This window comes from Oncorhynchus nerka, linkage group LG25 (genome assembly GCF_034236695.1).
Source record: "Oncorhynchus nerka isolate Pitt River linkage group LG25, Oner_Uvic_2.0, whole genome shotgun sequence".
Taxonomy (NCBI): Eukaryota; Metazoa; Chordata; class Actinopteri; order Salmoniformes; family Salmonidae; genus Oncorhynchus; species Oncorhynchus nerka.
Window position 1 is genome coordinate 57,187,199 of NC_088420.1, and position 17,822 is coordinate 57,205,020.

General features: G+C 44.3%; 1 protein-coding gene across 4 annotated transcripts in view; it reads left to right on the forward strand.

The window, feature by feature from the left end:
- Window positions 1–17,822, forward strand: part of LOC115109718 (cyclin-dependent kinase 17-like) — a 51,561-nt gene that overhangs the window by 25,120 nt on the left and 8,619 nt on the right. For 3 of the 4 annotated variants that reach the window (XR_010461142.1, XR_010461143.1, XM_029634986.2), the window contains exons 2-12: window positions 307–461; window positions 4,181–4,348; window positions 4,609–4,742; window positions 12,252–12,377; window positions 13,292–13,348; window positions 13,807–14,016; window positions 15,208–15,270; window positions 15,610–15,733; window positions 16,329–16,449; window positions 16,774–16,871; window positions 17,504–17,609. Coding sequence is in view for 2 of the 4 variants with exons in the window: in XM_029634986.2 (XP_029490846.1) it covers window positions 307–461; window positions 4,181–4,348; window positions 4,609–4,742; window positions 12,252–12,377; window positions 13,292–13,348; window positions 13,807–14,016; window positions 15,208–15,270; window positions 15,610–15,733; window positions 16,329–16,449; window positions 16,774–16,871; window positions 17,504–17,609 (1,362 nt within the window). In the remaining 2 variants the exon portion in view is untranslated. The remainder of the gene's footprint in view (window positions 1–306; window positions 462–4,180; window positions 4,349–4,608; window positions 4,743–12,251; window positions 12,378–13,291; window positions 13,349–13,806; window positions 14,017–15,207; window positions 15,271–15,609; window positions 15,734–16,328; window positions 16,450–16,773; window positions 16,872–17,503; window positions 17,610–17,822) is intronic. The other variant, XM_065009897.1, reaches the window with a different exon arrangement.

The following is a 17,822-nucleotide window of genomic DNA, read 5'->3' on the forward strand; positions in this document are numbered from 1 at the left end:
ATCATGTTCCAGGGCTGATCAAGAAGAACTCCCAGCCATATGTATTCTAATACTTTTATCGTCCCTCTTTTCTTTTTTTTTGAGAGAGAGTGTGTGTCCTCCGTAGCTTTTCTTCCGCTCTGTGTCCGACTCCTCTCTCTGCGTTAACATTCCAGCCAACAGAATAAACAGTGGGGTCATTTAACAGTAATGGTGTGTGGGGTATCTTTTTCTCCCCAGGCCGTGTGTGTGTGTGTGTGTGTGTGTGTGTGTGTGTGTGTGTGTGTGTGTGTGTAACTGACTGTCCCCTCTTCTCTCCATCCCCAGGCCTCCCCTTCCAGAGAGCTCCATGGAGAAGATGAAGCGGTTTAGGAGGAGGCTGTCCCAGACTCTGAGAGGGAGTCAGACCATCGACGAGTCTCTGTCTGAACTGGCTGAACAGATTACTATAGAGGAGAACGGCGTCAAAGACAGCAGTGAGGGTGTGTGTGTGGGGGTGAGGGAGAGTGTATGTGTGAATGTGTGGTTATGTGGATGTAATGTACAGTGCATTTGGAAAGTGTTCAGACGCCTTCACTTTTTCCACATTTTGTTGCGTTACAGCCTTTATTCTAAAATCAATTTTTTTCTCCTTATCAATCAATCAATCAATCAATCAATCAAATGTATTTATAAAGCCCTTCTCACATCAGCTGATGTCTCAAAGTGCTGTACAGAAACCCAGAAACCCATAATACCCCAAACAGCAAGCAATGCAGGTGTAGAAGCACGGTGGCTAGGAAAAACTCCCTAGAAAGGCCAGAACCTAGGAAGAAACCAAGAGAGGAACCAGGCTATGAGGGGTGACCAGTCCTCTTCTGGCTGTGCCTACACACAATACCCCATAAAGACAAAGCAAAAACAGGTTTTTAGACATTTTTGCAAATATTCAGACATTTACTCGCACCTTTGGCAGTGATTACAGCCACGCGTCTTCTTGGGTATGACACTATGAGCTTGGCACACCTGTATTTGGGGAGTTTCTCCTATTCTTTTCTGCACATCCTCTCAAGCTCTTTCAGGTTGGATGGGGAGCAGCTCTTCATCAAGTATTTTGCTCTGTTCATCTTTTCCTTCATCCTGACTAGTCTCCCAGTCCTTGTCGCTGAAAAACATTGCCACAGTATGATGCTGCCACCACCATGCTTCACTGTAGGGATGGTATTGACCAGGTGATGAGCTGTGCCTGGTTTCCTCCATTTACATTACATTTAAGTCATTTAGCAGACGCTCTTATCCAGAGCGACTTACAAATTGGTGCTTTCACCTTATGACATCCAATGGAACAGCCACTTTACAATAGTGCATCTAAGTCCTCCAGACGTGATGCTTGGCATTCAGGCCAAAGAGTTCAATCTTGGTTTCATCAGACCAGAGAATCTTGTTTCTCATGGTCTGAAAGTTCTTTAGGTGCTGTTTGGTAAACTCCAAGTGGCCTTCATGTGCCATTTACTGAGGAGTGGCTTCCGTCTGGCCACTCTACCATAAAGGCCTGATTTGGTGGAGTGCTGCAGAGATGCTTGTCCTTCTGGAAGGTTCTCCCATCTCCACAGAGGAACTCAGCCACTCTGACAGAGCTCCAATCGGGTTCTTGGTCACCTCCCTGACCAAGGCCCTTCTCCCCTGATTGCTCAGTTTGGCCCGGTGGCCAGCTCTAGTGTGTTGATGGTTCCAATCTTGTTCCATTTAAGAATGATGGAGGACACTTTGTTCTTGGGGACCTTCAATGCTGCAGAAATGTTTTGGTACCCTTCCTCAAATCTGTGCTTCGACACAATCCTGTCTCAGAGTTCTACTGATAATTCCTTCGACCTCATGGCTTGGTTTTTGCTCTGACATGCAGTGTCAACTAAGGGACCTTTATATAATATAGACATGTTTGTGCCTTTCCAAATCAAGTCCAATTAATCCATTTAGAGTCTCATCGCAAATGAGTTATTAAATAAGTTATTTCCGTTTTTTGTTGTTGTCTAAAAACCTGTCATTATGGGGTATTGTGTGTAGAGGGAGGAGATAAATATGAATAATATGAATCCATTTTAGAATAAGGCTGTGACGTAACAGTGTGGAAGAAGTGAAGGGGTCTGAATAGTTTTGCGAATGTACCCGTAAGTCGATGGATAAGCCTACGTCTGGCTTGTGTCTCGTTTCACTGCACACAGCAGATACTTTTTCTTCTTCTCTTTAACATCCGGGAACACACACACACACATCATCATCATCATCATCGGTGTTACTTCTTCATGTTCGAGTCCAGTGAAGGCTGTAGCCGGCGAGGCGTCAAAACAAAGATAAGGTGACATAGCTGGTTAGTTATCTCTAAGCTTGGGATGGTCTAGCGCCTGCTGTTGACGGTGGCTGCCACGACGTTGCTATGGTGCTGCCTGTTCAGGGTCTGGAACGTTCAAGAGTTTCCATGACATTGCCATGGCGACTTGGAGGACTGTGAGAGCAGCTGGGCGTCCTCCTCCTCCGTTTTATCTCGTTATTCCTCTCCTGGCTTTCTTATGGTTTTCCCCAGATCCCCTCGCCTTAAATTATTCAATAGCTTCAGCTTCCCTCTCCCTTTCCCCGGCTCCCCTCTCCTTTTGTCCTACAGAGGATGTTGTTTTGTGTGTGTGTGTGTTCTCTACTTGTGTGTGTGCGATTGTGTTTGCCCATGAGCATGGTGTACGCACCTGTGTATTCTGTGCGGAGAGGGATTGCGTTGGGCTTTCTGCAGTGTGTGGGACAGTACAAGTCTCAGAGAGCGAGGAGACAGAATGGAGTGGCCAGATGAGATCAGATGAACCCACCATGGTGTCAATCATTGGGATGAATCCTAATGTCTTAGCCTTGATCTGATTGTGTAACACAACAACATAACAGGGGCACACAGCAGTAGTAGTGGGATACAAGATTTAATGTGTGTGCCTGTATGTGTTATCTAGTAAACTCTGGGAGGGAGTTTGTTTGTGGTCATCTGTTGTGTTGATGGACATTGTTTGTTTCCTCTCTAATGTAATGCTCTTCCTCGATCTTTAACCTATTGTCATTGTCCTATATGATCAGGACTATAGATATCACCTGAGATTGAGGTGATGTTTACAGTTTTAGTTCTAAGATATGAATTGCCACAAAGATGTTTGTTCTTCAAATTATGTATTTTATCGGCTGAGCTACTATGTTCGCTTAGGGTAATTTTGTAATTTGAGTGAACTATCCCTTTAACGGTTATGTCAATCAATCACTGTGGGTGGGATTATCAGGTGTGGTGGCAGAATGTGTGTGAGTCACAGAGTTGGTACAGTTCCAGACCTGTCAATCAATCTCTGTGGGTGGGACGTTGAGGAAAGGCGGTGTATTAGTAATCTAGTAAGAAACACATTTGTCTAGTCTACTCTTTCAGTTGAGTTTATTGTGTCTAAACCGAGGAAAAAAGATTGTGTTCTGTCAAGTAAACATGGATTCCCTGTTGAGAAACAATATACACTGAACAAGAATATAAACACAACATGTAAAGTGTTGGTCCCATGTTTCATGAGCTAAAATAAAAGATCCCAGAAATATTCCATAAGCACAAAAACACATTTTGGGCACAAATTTGTTTACATTGCTGTTAGGGAGCATTTCTCCTTTGCCAAAACAATCAATCCCTCTGACAGGTCAAATCAAACATTTTTGGTCACATACACATTTATGCGAGTGTAGAGAAATGCTTGTGCTTCTAGTTCCTACAGTGCAGTAATATCTAACAAGTAATCTAACAAATTCACGACGACTACCTTATACACACAATGTAAAGGGATGGAATAAGAATATGTACATATAAATATATGTACACAGATGCAATAGATGGTATAAAGTACAGTATATACATATGAGACGAGTAATGTAGGATATGTAAACATTATTAAAGTGGCGTTATTTAAAGTGACTAGTGAGGGGAGTCTGTATGTTGGCAGCAGCCTCTCTATGTTCGTGATGGCTGTTTAACATTCTGATGGCCTTAAGATAGAAGCTGTTTTTCAGTCTGACCATATGACCTGACTAAAACAGGGTGTAGCCTCCAGACCCTAACTACAGTATGATAGATGGTGCCCCAAGCCAAGGTGTCTGTATTGTATGTACTGGACTGAACTGAACTGGTTGTCACAGAGATCTCTCTCTCCCCCCTCCACAGAGCCCATGGTGAGGAACGGTCATGGTCTCCCCCCCTCAGCCCACAGTGTTAACTCCTTTCTGCACCAGTACACTGGTCCCTTTAAGAAGCCCCCACTACGGAGACCTCAGAGTGTCATAGGAGGAGGAGGGTCTCTCATGGCCATGCCCCGCAACGGCAGCCGCCTCGGTGAGACACACACACACACACACACACGGGCATGGACACAGAAACACACACAGTGTCACTTGAGTCAGGGGAGAGGGCAGGACAGTGGAAACTAACCAGGGAGTGGCTGCTATAGTTCCCAGCAGCAGCAGCTGTGGATGACATCAAGTTGAGTTGATGGAAAGAATAACCTCACTCATACGTTTATGGGCCCCCTGGTCTTATCAACCACTGTGTCTCTCTGTCTCTGTCCCGCCTCCCCTCCTCTCCCCCTCTCTCAGACATTGTCCATGAGAACATGAAGATGAGTTCTGATGGAGAGAGTGACCAGGCGTCAGGGACGAGCTCAGACGAGGTGCAGTCTCCCACAGGGGTGTGTCTAAGGAACAGGGGCAACCGACGCATTTCCGCAGAGGTGAGTCTGACACCCCCTTCATCCCCCCCATCACTGCTTCACCAACTCATACGGAGGAAAGGAAGTGTTGTTTGGGATCGAATCATACTCTCTCGGAGGACAGGTTTTGAATCATTTCAAATGTTTTTAACAGTAGCATTTCTTTAGTTAGGGTTTGTTTTATCTATCAGCAGGATGAAAACATTTTTTCAACATTGACATTAACAACCACCACAGAACATTCCTCAAATGTTCTCATTAGGTTACTAGGTAATGTAACAAATCAAATCACATACACATGGTTAGCAGATGTTAATGCGAGTGTAGCGAAATGCTTGTGCTTCTAGTTCCGACCATGCAGTAATATCCAACGAGTAATCTAACCTAACAATTCCACAACAACTACCTTATACACACAAGTGTAAAGGGATGAAGAATATGTACATAAAAATATATGAATGAGTGATGGTACAGAACGGCATAAGCAAGATGCAGTAGATGGTATATGGTGCAGTATATACATATGAGATGAGTAATGTAGGGTATGTAAACATTATATTAAGTGGCATTGTTTAAAGTGGCTAGTGATATATTTATTACACCAATTTTTACATTGTTAATGTGGCTGGAGTCAGTATGTTGGCAGCAGCCACTCAATGTTAGTGATGGCTGTTTAACAGTCTGATGGCCTTGAGATACAAGCTGTTTTTCAGTCTCTCGGCCCCTGCTTTGATGCACCTGTACTGACCTCGCCTTCTGGATGATAGCAGGGTGAACAGGCAGTGGCTCGGGTGGTTGTTGTCCTTGATGATCTTTATGGCCTTCCTGTGTCATCGGGTGGTGTAGGTGTCCTGGAGGGCAGGTAGTTTGCCCCCGGTGAAGCGTTGTGCAGACCTCACTACCCTCTGGAGAGCCTTACGGTTGTGGATGGAGCAGTTGCCGTACCTGGCGGTGATACAGCCCGACAGGATGCTCTCGGTTGTGCATCTGTAAAAGTTTGTGAGTGTTTTTGGTGGCAAGCTGAACTTCTTCAGCCTCCTGAGGTTGAAGAGGCGTTGCTGCGCCTTCTTCACCGCGCTGTCTGTGTGGGTGGACCATTTCAGTTTGGAAATAATAACACAATGTACCAGTAATGTTTTCCCAGCAAACCAAAATTTGTTCTGTGAAAGTTCTCAGAACATTTGTTCGGTTGCAGAAAATGGTCTCATAACACAAAAACTGTCCAGTCACACTGACGATTAGACAATGTTTGTATACCTTTAAAGAACACATTTAATTCATGTGTTCTTGCAACGTCGGGTGAGTGTTTTATACAAACATTTTATAAATCATCATTACGACTGGACATTCTTTGTGTTTTGAGAACATTTGCCGTGACCTAACGAATGTTCTGGGAACTTTTACAAAACCAATTATGGTTTGCTGGGACACCACACGCAGGTCCTCATATGCCTGATGAAGCCATCCGTGTGACAGACCCGACTATTACTGTTGTTTATCATCAAACTATCCAGATGTTCTCACCTCAGCTTAACATGGGGTGGTTTCAAGCCTCCAATTGCATGTGGATGTTTGGCTTTGAAAAACATTTGACTATAAAGTGCGTATGCTGAGGGATATCCACTAGGAAAAGAGAGTGGTGATTTTCCAGCCAAGTACATAGCAACAAGACCTGCCTTGGGAACAAACAAAAACTGAAAAGAAAAATCAGTGGGCATTCATACAAACATCAAAAGCCTCGGGTGATTATTCTCATGACGTCAACACATGATGTATTGGCTTTCATACTGTAGCATATTGACAGAGAGCACATCTATTCTCTATTGATGGACTGTATGCGTACAAAGAGGTTTGAGCCAGGACTAGACATCGGGTAATCAAATCTTCCCATCCTTGCTCAATTTGGCACTCCTCATGAACAGCTACTGCGGTATACACATTCACACAGCAAGTCTTATTATTAAAAAAATATTTTTGAATATATATATATTTGTAATAGTGACAATTACAACAATACTGAATGAACACTTATTTTAACTTAGAATAATACATAAATAAAATCTATTTAGTCTCAAATAAATAATGAAACATGCTCAATTTGGTTTAAATAATGCAAAAACATAGTAAAAGTGCAATATGTGCCATGTAAAAAAGCTAACGTTTCAGTTCCTTGCTCAGAACATATGAAAGCTGTTGGTTCAATATTCCCAGTTCTTCAATATTCCCAGTTAAGAAGTTTTAGGTTGTAGTTTATTATAGGAATTATAGGACTATTTCTCTCTATACCATTTGTATTTTAAATACCTTTGACTATTGGATGTTCTTATAGGCACTTTAGTATTGCCAGTCTAATCTCAGGAGTTGATAGGCTTGATGTCATAAACAGCGCTGTGATTCAAGCATTGCTAAGAACTGCTGTCAAACGCAGTAAAGTTTGAATGCTTACGAGCCTGCTGCTGCCTACCACCGCTCAGTCAGACTGCTCTATCAAATATCAAATCATAGACTTAATTATAATGTAATAAACACAGAAATATGAGCCTTTGATCATTAACATTTATTCTTTCAGTGTAATACGGAACCGTTCCGTATTTTATCGAACGGGTGGCAACCCTAAGTCTAAATATTGCTTTTACATTGCACAACCTTCAATGTTATGTCATAATTATGTCAAATTAGTTCGCAACGATACAGGCGGCCCAAACTGTTGCATATACCCAAGAGAAGTGACAAAATTTCCCTAGTTTAATATTGCCTGCTAACATTAATTTCTTTTAACTAAATATGCAGGTTTAAAAAAATATACTTCTGTGTATTGATTTTGAGAAAGGCATTGATGTTTATGGTTAGGTACAGTCGTGCAACGATTGTGCTTCTTTCGCGAATGCACTTTTGTTAAAACATCACCCATTTGGTGAAGTAGGCTGTGATTCGATGATAAATTTACAGGCACCGCATTGATTATATGCAACGCAGGACAAGCTAGATAAACTAGTAATATCATCAAACATGTGTAGTTAACGAGCAATTATGTGAAGATTTATTGTTTTTTATAAGATAAGTTTAATGCTAGCTAGCAACTTACTGCTCATTGCTGCACTCGCGTAACAGGTGGTCAGCCTGCCACGTAGTTTACTCGTGGAATGCAATGTAATCGGCCGATTAGCGATTGGTATGAAAACTTGAAATCGGCCCTAATTAATCGGATGAGCTAAACACCTTCTTCGCCTGCTTCGAGGAAAACAACATCCTTGGCCAATGTGAGTAAGTCAGTGAAGTGTGTTTTTAAGTGTGCAAGACTTTCGGCCCAGACGTTATTCCAAGCTGCGTCCTCAGAGCATGTGCAGACCAGCTGGCTGGAGTGTTTACGGACATATTCAATCTCTCCATATCCCAGTCTGTTGTTCAAGATGTCCACCATTGTTCACATACCCAGAAAAGTGAAAGTAACTGAACTAAATTACTAACGTCCCATAGCACTCACCTTAACTAGAGGTTGGTGTAGTACCATATCACCTCCACCTTACCCGGCACCCTAGACCGACTACAATTCACATATTGCCCCAACAGATCCACGGACAACGCAATCAACATTGCACTACACACTTCCCTATCCCACCTGGATAAGAGAAAAGACCTATGAATGCTGTTCATCGACTACAGCTCAGCCTTCAACACAGTAGTGCCCTCCAAGTTCATCAATAAGATCAGGGCCCTGGGTCTGAACCCCGCCCTGTGCAACGGGGTCCTGGACTTCCTGACGGGCCGACCCCAAGTGGTGAAGGTAGGCAACAACACCTCCGCCATGCTGATCCTCGACATGGTGGCCCCTACAGGTGTGCATGCTCAGCCCCCTCCTGTACTCCCTGTTTGTGCCCAAGCACGTCTCCAACTCGATCATCATGTTTGCTGACGACAGAGGCCTGATTGGTGGTAGGCCTGATTACCAACAACGATGAGACCGCCTACATGCATGAGGTGAGAACCCTGGCGGAGTGATGCCAGGAAAAGAACCTCTCCCTCAACGTCAACAAAGGTGCTGATCGTGCACTACAGAAGACCGCAGAGAGAGCACGCCCCCATTCACATGGACGGGGCCGCAGTGGAGAGGGTCAAAAGCTTCAAGTTGCTTGGCGTGCACATCAGTGACAACCTGAAATGGTCCCTTCACACAGACAGTGAGATGAAGAAGGCGCATCAGACTGTTAAACAGTCACCAATAGCCGGCCTCTGCCATTTGGGATGCAGGCCAAGTGTTCAGGCCATATTAAAAACGACCAACCCCCCCAAAATGTTAAGCAGCTTATGTCAGCGGGGCTACACTGTAACGTGAAACACCACAAACTCTACCACCGGTCTCTCCTGTCTGCCTCCTGTAGGTGATCCACAATAGATTAACTAGCTCCTGTTTGAATCTACTCGCAGAGTCCTGCTTTTTGTGTGTTGGTTTGAGCCGTTCCAATTGGCTCCCTTCAGGCAGCGCAGCTTCAGCCCAGAGCACCACAACACATCACATGCCCGGTGAGTGGCGCAAGTGTCATTAGGGAGAGAGGAAGGAGCCATACACCCTAGGAGCCTTTCTGTCCCACTGCTCCATCAATAGCAGATCCTTACAGTACACACTGCCGTGCTCCCTGGGGCCTATCACACAGCTCCTACCAGCACGCCTGGGTGACGTTGCCTGTAAGGCACATAGGAGAAGAATAGAATATATTATCCACCATACAGAATGTATAAAACATCATACACTAGCCTGAAATCCACAAACTGTTTTGCTAACATTTCACTCCAAGGAGTGGCATGGGAGTGGAATGATGACTTAAACAGACTGGTACCCAGGCTGATCATATACATCATACACACTTAGAACACGTAGCTTCCAAATAGCAGGAGGGGATTCCCTGTTCTCCGTGACTGAGCCTCCGCTGTGTCTGTGAGTGGAGCTGGAGCAGAGCGAGGAGCGTGCCCAATTTGACTGGAGCACGGAGCGAGATTCCCAAATCTAGTGCTCACTTCACAAGCTCAGGGTATGCCTGGCCCAGCATGTATTTGTAGGCTACTTGTGTGCTGCCAATAGCCCCTTGCTTTAGCTACTGTCATGGAATTCGCTAAATATTTTCATAAATAAACTGGTGCAAAACAAAGGATACCTACAAAGATGAGAACCAAGAGCCATTTCTTGTGATGTAATGTCCAGACCTAAAGAATGATTGTGAAATCTGAAAAGACACATATCCCGAAAGCACGACGGTGGACCTACTACAGTACATGCTAAAAGACAGGAACGAGGTGGGTAGATAATTCACTGTCTCATTATGAACAAAAAAAATTTGATCTCTTAAAAGTTTCCTTCATTTTTGTTCTATTATCTATACAAAAGGCCATAATTGATTTTGGCCCAATAGGCCTGACATATTCCAACTTTCATGGAGTTTTATGTGTTGATTGGGTTATTTTGCCTAAAAACCTTTATGGCTACATACAGTATATATATATTTTTTTAAAGAACTCTGCATTCCTGCCTAGCCTGGCCAGAGTGGCATAAAAGGTGTTTAGCATCCCCAGCGGCTCTGCAAGTGTGGAGAGGATATTCTCCACTGCTGGCCTGATCGCCATCGCACATGAGCCTAAAACCACAGACTCTGGCAAAAGTTGTTTTTGAATCTAAGTGAATTCAAAGGCACTGTTTGTTTAATTTGTATTTCATTCTAAGTAAGTCACAGCCTATATGCACAATTTATAGACTATAATGATTTAATAAAATCACATTTGGCGCTTAATACCCCCTGACTTCCTATCAGCCTACTCGTAAATGCTCCACAATGTATTTCTTTGTAGGCTAAAGCCTTGAAATAATTGAGATAATGTAGCCTAAATAATTCATCTTCGTTCCTTCTTATGCTCCCTGTCTGGCTCCTGACCTATTTAGAGTGTTTATATGCTGTTTAATATGACATGTAGCCTATTTGAAATGATGAGCACTTCTTACATTCACCTTTTCATGTTTATTCAAGTACTTTTCTTTCAAATCATATGGTTTGGTTTCAGTACTTCAAAACCAAATGGTAGGTCGAGGTGATTTTAATGAATGGAGTGAATTTGGAGCAGCAGTTTTTTTTCCTGTGACTGTGGAACGGGTTTTAGCAGAGCGGTTGGAAAAGACTTTGAGCGCTGAGCGGGATTTCTTACCCTACTCCTGTAGTGCTAGACTAGGGAGGAAGCATGGCTGTTTTGGGATTACATCACTGCCTGGGATTACAGACTGTAATATGTTCCAGATGGGCACCGTTGTACAGGATTAGGACCGGCTGATTGGACGACTGGAGGGGGGGATTCTGTCATTTAAACAAATGGAATGGCAGTCCAGGAATAGCAGCAATAACACTTCCCTAAGGCATAAACATACTGATATTCTATTAACATATGGAGTATAAATCAACATCCCGCTAGTTACAACATACAACCAAAGGGCAGATGAGGTCACGTTCAGTCAGACAAACACAAAGGGTCAAGTCAGTCAGTGTCTAAATAGTATATATAGGAGTCAACGCCAATAAATTGTAGATTATCTCAACACTAGGTTTATATGAGTCAACACTGGTCATTTGTTGAAAGTTCAGTACTTATCGTGTCGCATACAGTAGATGCAGTTGAATGTTTCCCGGTGTGACTTCAGTGTTGCTTCAGAAGGGGTGGGAGTGGATTTTACACAGGCAAAGATATTAACATTCAGTAATCTAACAAATAGAGGAATTGCATTATGGGAAGTTATCCAGGGTGGATGGGTGTGTGTGTTTAGTAGTTTTTATATAACGTCATCAGGCTCATGTTTTGGGACAAGGCTCCTCTGGGGATAACATGATCCCATGTCTGTTACACAGCCTCAGGGGCCACCCTTCATTACACACACACACACAAACAAACTAACCAGATTTTCCCAAACTCGGTCCTGGGTGCACGTTTTGGTTTTTGCTGTAGCACTGCACAGCTGATTCAAATAACCAACTCATCATCAAGCTTTGATGATTTGAATCAGCTGTGCAGTGCTGGGGCAAAAACTAAAATGTGTACCCAGAGGGGGGCCCAGGACCGAGTTTGGGAAGCCCTGGGCTAATGGAGTCTAAAGTAGGTTGTTCATGAGGCTAGCAGTGGCTGTGTTGGTCCAAGGGTCTCGTCCACCATTTAGTTTAGGGTCCACAGTATTTGTTTGGAGCTTTCTCTGTTTATCTAAGTTTTAACACGGTGTGTTCAAGATTTACACTAGCATGTTTACTCACTGTTTTCACCATCTCTCTCTTTCTCTCTCTCTCCCTCTCTCTCTCTCTCTCTCTCTCTCTCTCTCTTTCCCTCTCTCTCTCTTTCTCTCTCTCTCCCTTTCTCTCCCTTTCTCTCTCTCTCTCTTTCTCTCTCTCTCTCTTTCTCTCTCTTTCTCTCTTTCCCTTTCTCTCTCTCTCTCCTCTCTCTCTCTCTTTCCCCCTCGCTCTCTTTCTCTTTCCCTCTCTCTCTCTGTCTGTCTCTTTGTGTGTGTAGGATCTGAACAAGCGTCTGTCCCTGCCTGCTGACATCCGTATCCCAGACGGTTACCTGGAGAAACTACAGCTGACGAGCCCCTCCTTTGACCAGCCCCTCAGCCGCCGCTCCCGAAGAGCATCACTGGTGAGAGACACACACACACACACTGGGGAGATGTGAAGGATGGGGGAGATGGAGGGAAAGGAGAGAAACCGAGCGAAAGAGAGCGAGAAATAGACAGACAACATGTCGATAAAAACTGTGTGAGAGAAGACCAAGTCAGTCAGGAGAAAAACAGATTGAGAGAGACTTTTGGGGAGAGTGAAAGAAAGAGACCAAGAGAGACTGAAAATGAGAGAGGGCTCACAGCAGGACTGTCTCTTCTACTCTGCCTGTTGTCATCTGTTTACATCTAGCCTCATAGTGACCTGAGTCAGCACCGCTGCATAATTGTGCTACATGTTAGTGTTTATGCTTCGGGCATCTGTCAGCGAGCACACTGCATAATTGTGCTACATGTTAGTGTTTATGCTTCGGGCATCTGTCAGCGAGCACACTACATAATTGTATTCTGTGTGTGTGAGTGAGTGTATGTGTTAATGCTTTTGCCTCTGTCAGGATGAGAAGAGAGGAACAGTACGGTTCTCTGTTCTGTTGAGAGAATCACATGCTTCCACTCACATGCACCAAACTGCCTCTCCTCTGCTCCCTCTCGTGCCATAAAGGCTAATGGTCCGTCCAGTGTTAGATGGAATTAGCCCCAGTCTGTGGAGGAAGGGATGGGATGGAAACATATAGAGCACGCACATACATGTGCACGCACTCACTCACTCACTCACGATCTCTCTCTGACACACACGCACACGTGAGGCCGTTAGGAGGATTTGTGAAGTGTGTGCATGCCTGCGCGCGTGTGTGTCTGTGTGTGTGTGTGTGTGTGTGTGTGTGTGTGTGTGTGTGTGTGTGTGTGTGTGTGTGTGTGTGTGAACCCGTCACTGCTAACGAGGACATAAGCCTCATTTAATAATATTGTTTGCTCCTTTCTTTTTCTCTCTTAGTCAGAAATTGGATTTGGCAAGTTGGAGACCTACATCAAACTGGACAAATTAGGAGAGGTGTGTGTGTGTCTGTGTCCATCTGTGTGTGTGTGTCTGTGTCCATCTGTGTGTGTGTGTCTGTGACCATCTGTGTGTGTGTTTCCACTCCCAAATCTCCCGCTATCTTAAAGGCCACACCTGCTAGTTTCCCATGGTCATTAATTAGACTTAGACACTCAGTCATTGCCCCTTCACCTCGTCATTGAATTAATAGAGACCTTGACCTCTACTCTTAGCTGATAATCAGTGTGTGAGGGGATCCGTTTGAGCAAAGCACAGAAATCTCAAATGATCTTGACCCCGAAGTAAGTGAGGTCTCGCTTTAAAGTTTCTCACCCATCTCTCTATCCCTCCCTCTCTCCCTCCAGGGGATATATGCATGCTAAGGGTGTTTAAGGGGGGAGTAAACTGATAGACAACCTCTCTCATCCCCCTCTCCCTCTCTCATCCCTCTCTCTCCCCTCTCTCCCCCCCAGGGGACGTATGCTACAGTGTTTAAAGGAAGGAGTAAACTGACAGACAACCTGGTGGCTCTGAAGGAGATCAGACTGGAGCACGAGGAGGGAGCACCTTGCACTGCTATCAGAGAGGTGTCCTTACTGAAGGACCTGAAACACGCCAACATAGTGACCCTGCACGACATCATCCACACCGACAAGTCCCTGACGCTAGTCTTCGAGTACCTGGTGAGAACAACATCCTCTTTCTGACGCCTCGTATCACTGACGATTAGAATATGATGTGACAGCACATGATAGTATCAGGGACAGTACAGCCTGGTCCAATCAATCAAATCAAATGGGTTTTTTCTCACATGCTTTGTCAACAACAGGTGTCGACTAACAGGGAAATGCTTTCTTATGGGCCCTTCCCGACAATGCTGAGAGAAAAACAGAAAAAAAGAATAGAAATACGAGGAATAAATACACAATGAGTAAACGATAACTTGGTTATACTCACAGGGTACCTGTACCGAGTTGATGTGGAGGGTACGAGGTAATTTTTATTTTTTTATTTCACCTTTATTTAACCAGGTAGGCAAGTTGAGAACAAGTTCTCATTTACAATTGCGACCTGGCCAAGATAAAGCAAAGCAGTTAGACACATACAACGACACAGAGTTACACATGGAGTAAAACAAACATACAGTCAATAATACAGTAAAAAAACAAGTCTATATACAATGTGAGCAAATTAGGTGAGAAGGGAGGTAAAGGCAAAAAAGGCCATGGTGGCAAAGTAAATACAATATAGCAAGTAAAACACTGGAATGGTAGTTTTGCAATGGAAGAATGTGCAAAGTAGAAATAAAAATAATGGGGTGCAAAGGAGCAAAATAAATAAATTAAATACAGTTGGGAAAGAGGTAGTTGTTTGGGCTAAATTATAGGTGGGCTATGTACAGGTGCAGTAATCTGTAAGATGCTCTGACAGTTGGTGCTTAAAGCTAGTGAGGGAGATAAGTGTTTCCAATTTAAGAGATTTTTGTAGTTCGTTCCAGTCATTGGCAGCAGAGAACTGGAAGGAGAGGCGGCCAAAGAAAGAATTGGTTTTGGGGGTGACTAGAGAGATATACCTGCTGGAGCGTGTGCTACAGGTGGGAGATGCTATGGTGACCAGCGAGCTGAGATAAGGGGGGACTTTACCTAGCAGGGTCTTGTAGATGACATGGAGCCAGTGGGTTTGGCGACGAGTATGAAGCGAGGGCCAGCCAACGAGAGCGTACAGGTCGCAATGGTGGGTAGTATATGGGGCTTTGGTGACAAAACGGATTGCACTGTGATAGACTGCATCCAATTTGTTGAGTAGGGTATTGGGTTGTGGTGTTTCTGAGTTGCTGCTTCGTTCAGTGACGCATCTTGTCTTCTCTCCTGCAGGACAAGGACCTGAAGCAGTACATGGACGACTGTGGGAACATCCTGAGCATGCAGAACGTCAAGGTGAGTGTCTACAGTACACTACAGGCTTGCCTGCCAAGGCCTCCCTGTTTCCACAGAGACCAGGCTCCTTCTGTAGTAGAAAACATCCTCGCTCTGCTCTCTGCTGGTGACTAGCGCAAAGTCAACTCGAAGAATTGAAATGTGTCACACCTCAAATGGAAGTTCTCTCTGTAAAAATAACTTAACATTCTTATCCAATGGAGATTTTTGGGAAACTACTACACTCTTTTTCCCCACTCACATAGCTTAAGATAGAATAACATAATTTTGCTGGTGTTTACACAGTTGCGAGTATCTGGCTGCCTTGAGAGAGCTGACATCTTTGTTGTTTTGGCTCAGATATTCTTGTTCCAGATCTTGCGAGGGCTGGCTTACTGTCACAAACGGAAGGTTCTTCACAGAGATCTGAAGCCTCAGAACCTGCTCATCAACGACCGAGGAGAGCTCAAACTGGCCGACTTCGGTGAGAGATCTGTTCTCATTCTACCCTGGGTTCTAGGGGTTGAAAACGCTGGTTTTTCCTCAAGTACGCTTTTCACACACTCGTGAACCGTACTGAGCTGGCTCGGATGTTTTTCTTTTCACACTATCGTGCTAACCTGAACCGTACTGAGCTGGCTCGGATGGTTTTCTTTTCACACTATCGTGCTAACCTGAGCCGTACTGAGCTGGCTCGGATGGTTTTCTTTTCACACTATCGTGCTAACCTGAACCATACTGAGCTGGCTCGGATGTTTTTCTTTTCACACTATCGTGCTAACCTGAACCGTACTGAGCTGGCTCGGATGGTTTTCTTTTCACACTATCGTGCTAACCTGAACCATACTGAGCTGGCTCGGATGTTTTTCTTTTCACACTATCGTGCTAACCTGAACCGTACTGAGCTGGCTCGGATGGTTTTCTTTTCACATGGTTTGGTTCCAGCAACTATGGTGGAGGCGGAACCAGGCCAGCGCAGTCCAGGTCAGCTTGGCTCAATTTGGCATGATTTGCTGACATTGAGCCTGTCTATTCAGTAAAGTCTGACTGAAATGTCCCTCGTTGTTATTTTGTTCCAGGTCTGGCCCGGGCCAAGTCAGTCCCCACTAAGACGTACTCCAACGAGGTGGTGACGCTCTGGTACCGGCCTCCTGACGTTCTACTGGGCTCCTCAGAGTACTCCACACCGATAGACATGTGGTGAGTGGGCTGAGGTGATCTAGAACCATGAGAGAACCAACATGGGAACCATGAGCGTTGCTTGAGGGTTATAATGAGCCATGATCTTTTAATCTAATCTGAATGATATATATGCAAAACTGAAAGCCATCTTGACCCCTATATCTGTCACACTTTTGGCGGTCCTTATGTTACGCCCTGAATAATGAGAATAGCCATGCACCTAATTTACAGTGAAGGGCAGGGATAGTTAAGTGAAAGGGGGTGTATAGACTCCCCTAATAAAGACATGCATTGACTTGTTTTACATCTATTTGAACCCTAACCTAATCCATCTGACCCCAGGGGTGTGGGGTGTATATTCTATGAGATGTCTGCCGGGAGGCCTCTGTTCCCTGGTTCGACTGTGGAGGACGAACTGCATCTCATCTTTAGACTGCTGGGTGAGTGCTGCCACCTGGTGGCGGGAACACAAATACAACATGCCATGCTACAATTGAATCAGTTTTCTCTCTGCTCTCTCTTGCATATGTAATTGAATGTTGTGCACTGTTGTGTGTTGTTAATCATTTTAGTTTGCTTGTATATGTCACAGCACCACACGTACAATTGTCTTTGGAAGAGTTGTTTATCGAAGTCTATTTTTAACCGAGGCACTCATTTTTTATGATTAAAGCTCCAATGCAGCCGTTTGTTTTTTCAAATATATATATATATATATCAAATCATTTGTGGGTAACAATTAAGTACCGTACTGTGATTGTTTAATTTAGCTAGCACTGTCTTGGACTGGTCTGAGTGAGGAGAGGAAAACAGAAAATGTGCTCTTTTTGGCAAAGAGGTTTGGAACTGCAAACTCCATCCCACCCAAACAGGCTGAAATTTCTGGCTGTCTTTTCAAACAGCTCTTACACTAAAAGGGCATTATCATCATTCTCACAATTTCACAGTATTATTCCAACCTCATAGTGTTGGAATGTATATAAAGCACAGGAGAATCATGTTTTTGACTGCACTGGGTCTTTAAGCTCTCCTGCATGTCTGAAAATCTTCTCCCCCCACCCCCCTGAACCAGGCACACCCACAGAGGACAGCTGGCCTGGGATCTCTTCCATGGACGAGTTCAAGTCCTACAAGTTCCCAAAGTACAAGACACAGCCCCTTATCAACCATGCACCCAGGTATGTAGGGCTGCCTGCCTGGGGTTGGAGCTGAGGGGGTTAATATGAATCAATACGGTCCTAACAACATTTCAAATTGTCATCAATGTATGACTAAGTGAACATTTGACTTGAATGCAAGTTAGGATTTTACCCCTTATCAGACACCTTTTCCAAAGCGATTTCCACAGATTCCCACAAACAAGTAGCTACACCACATGTCTATTGTCAGCT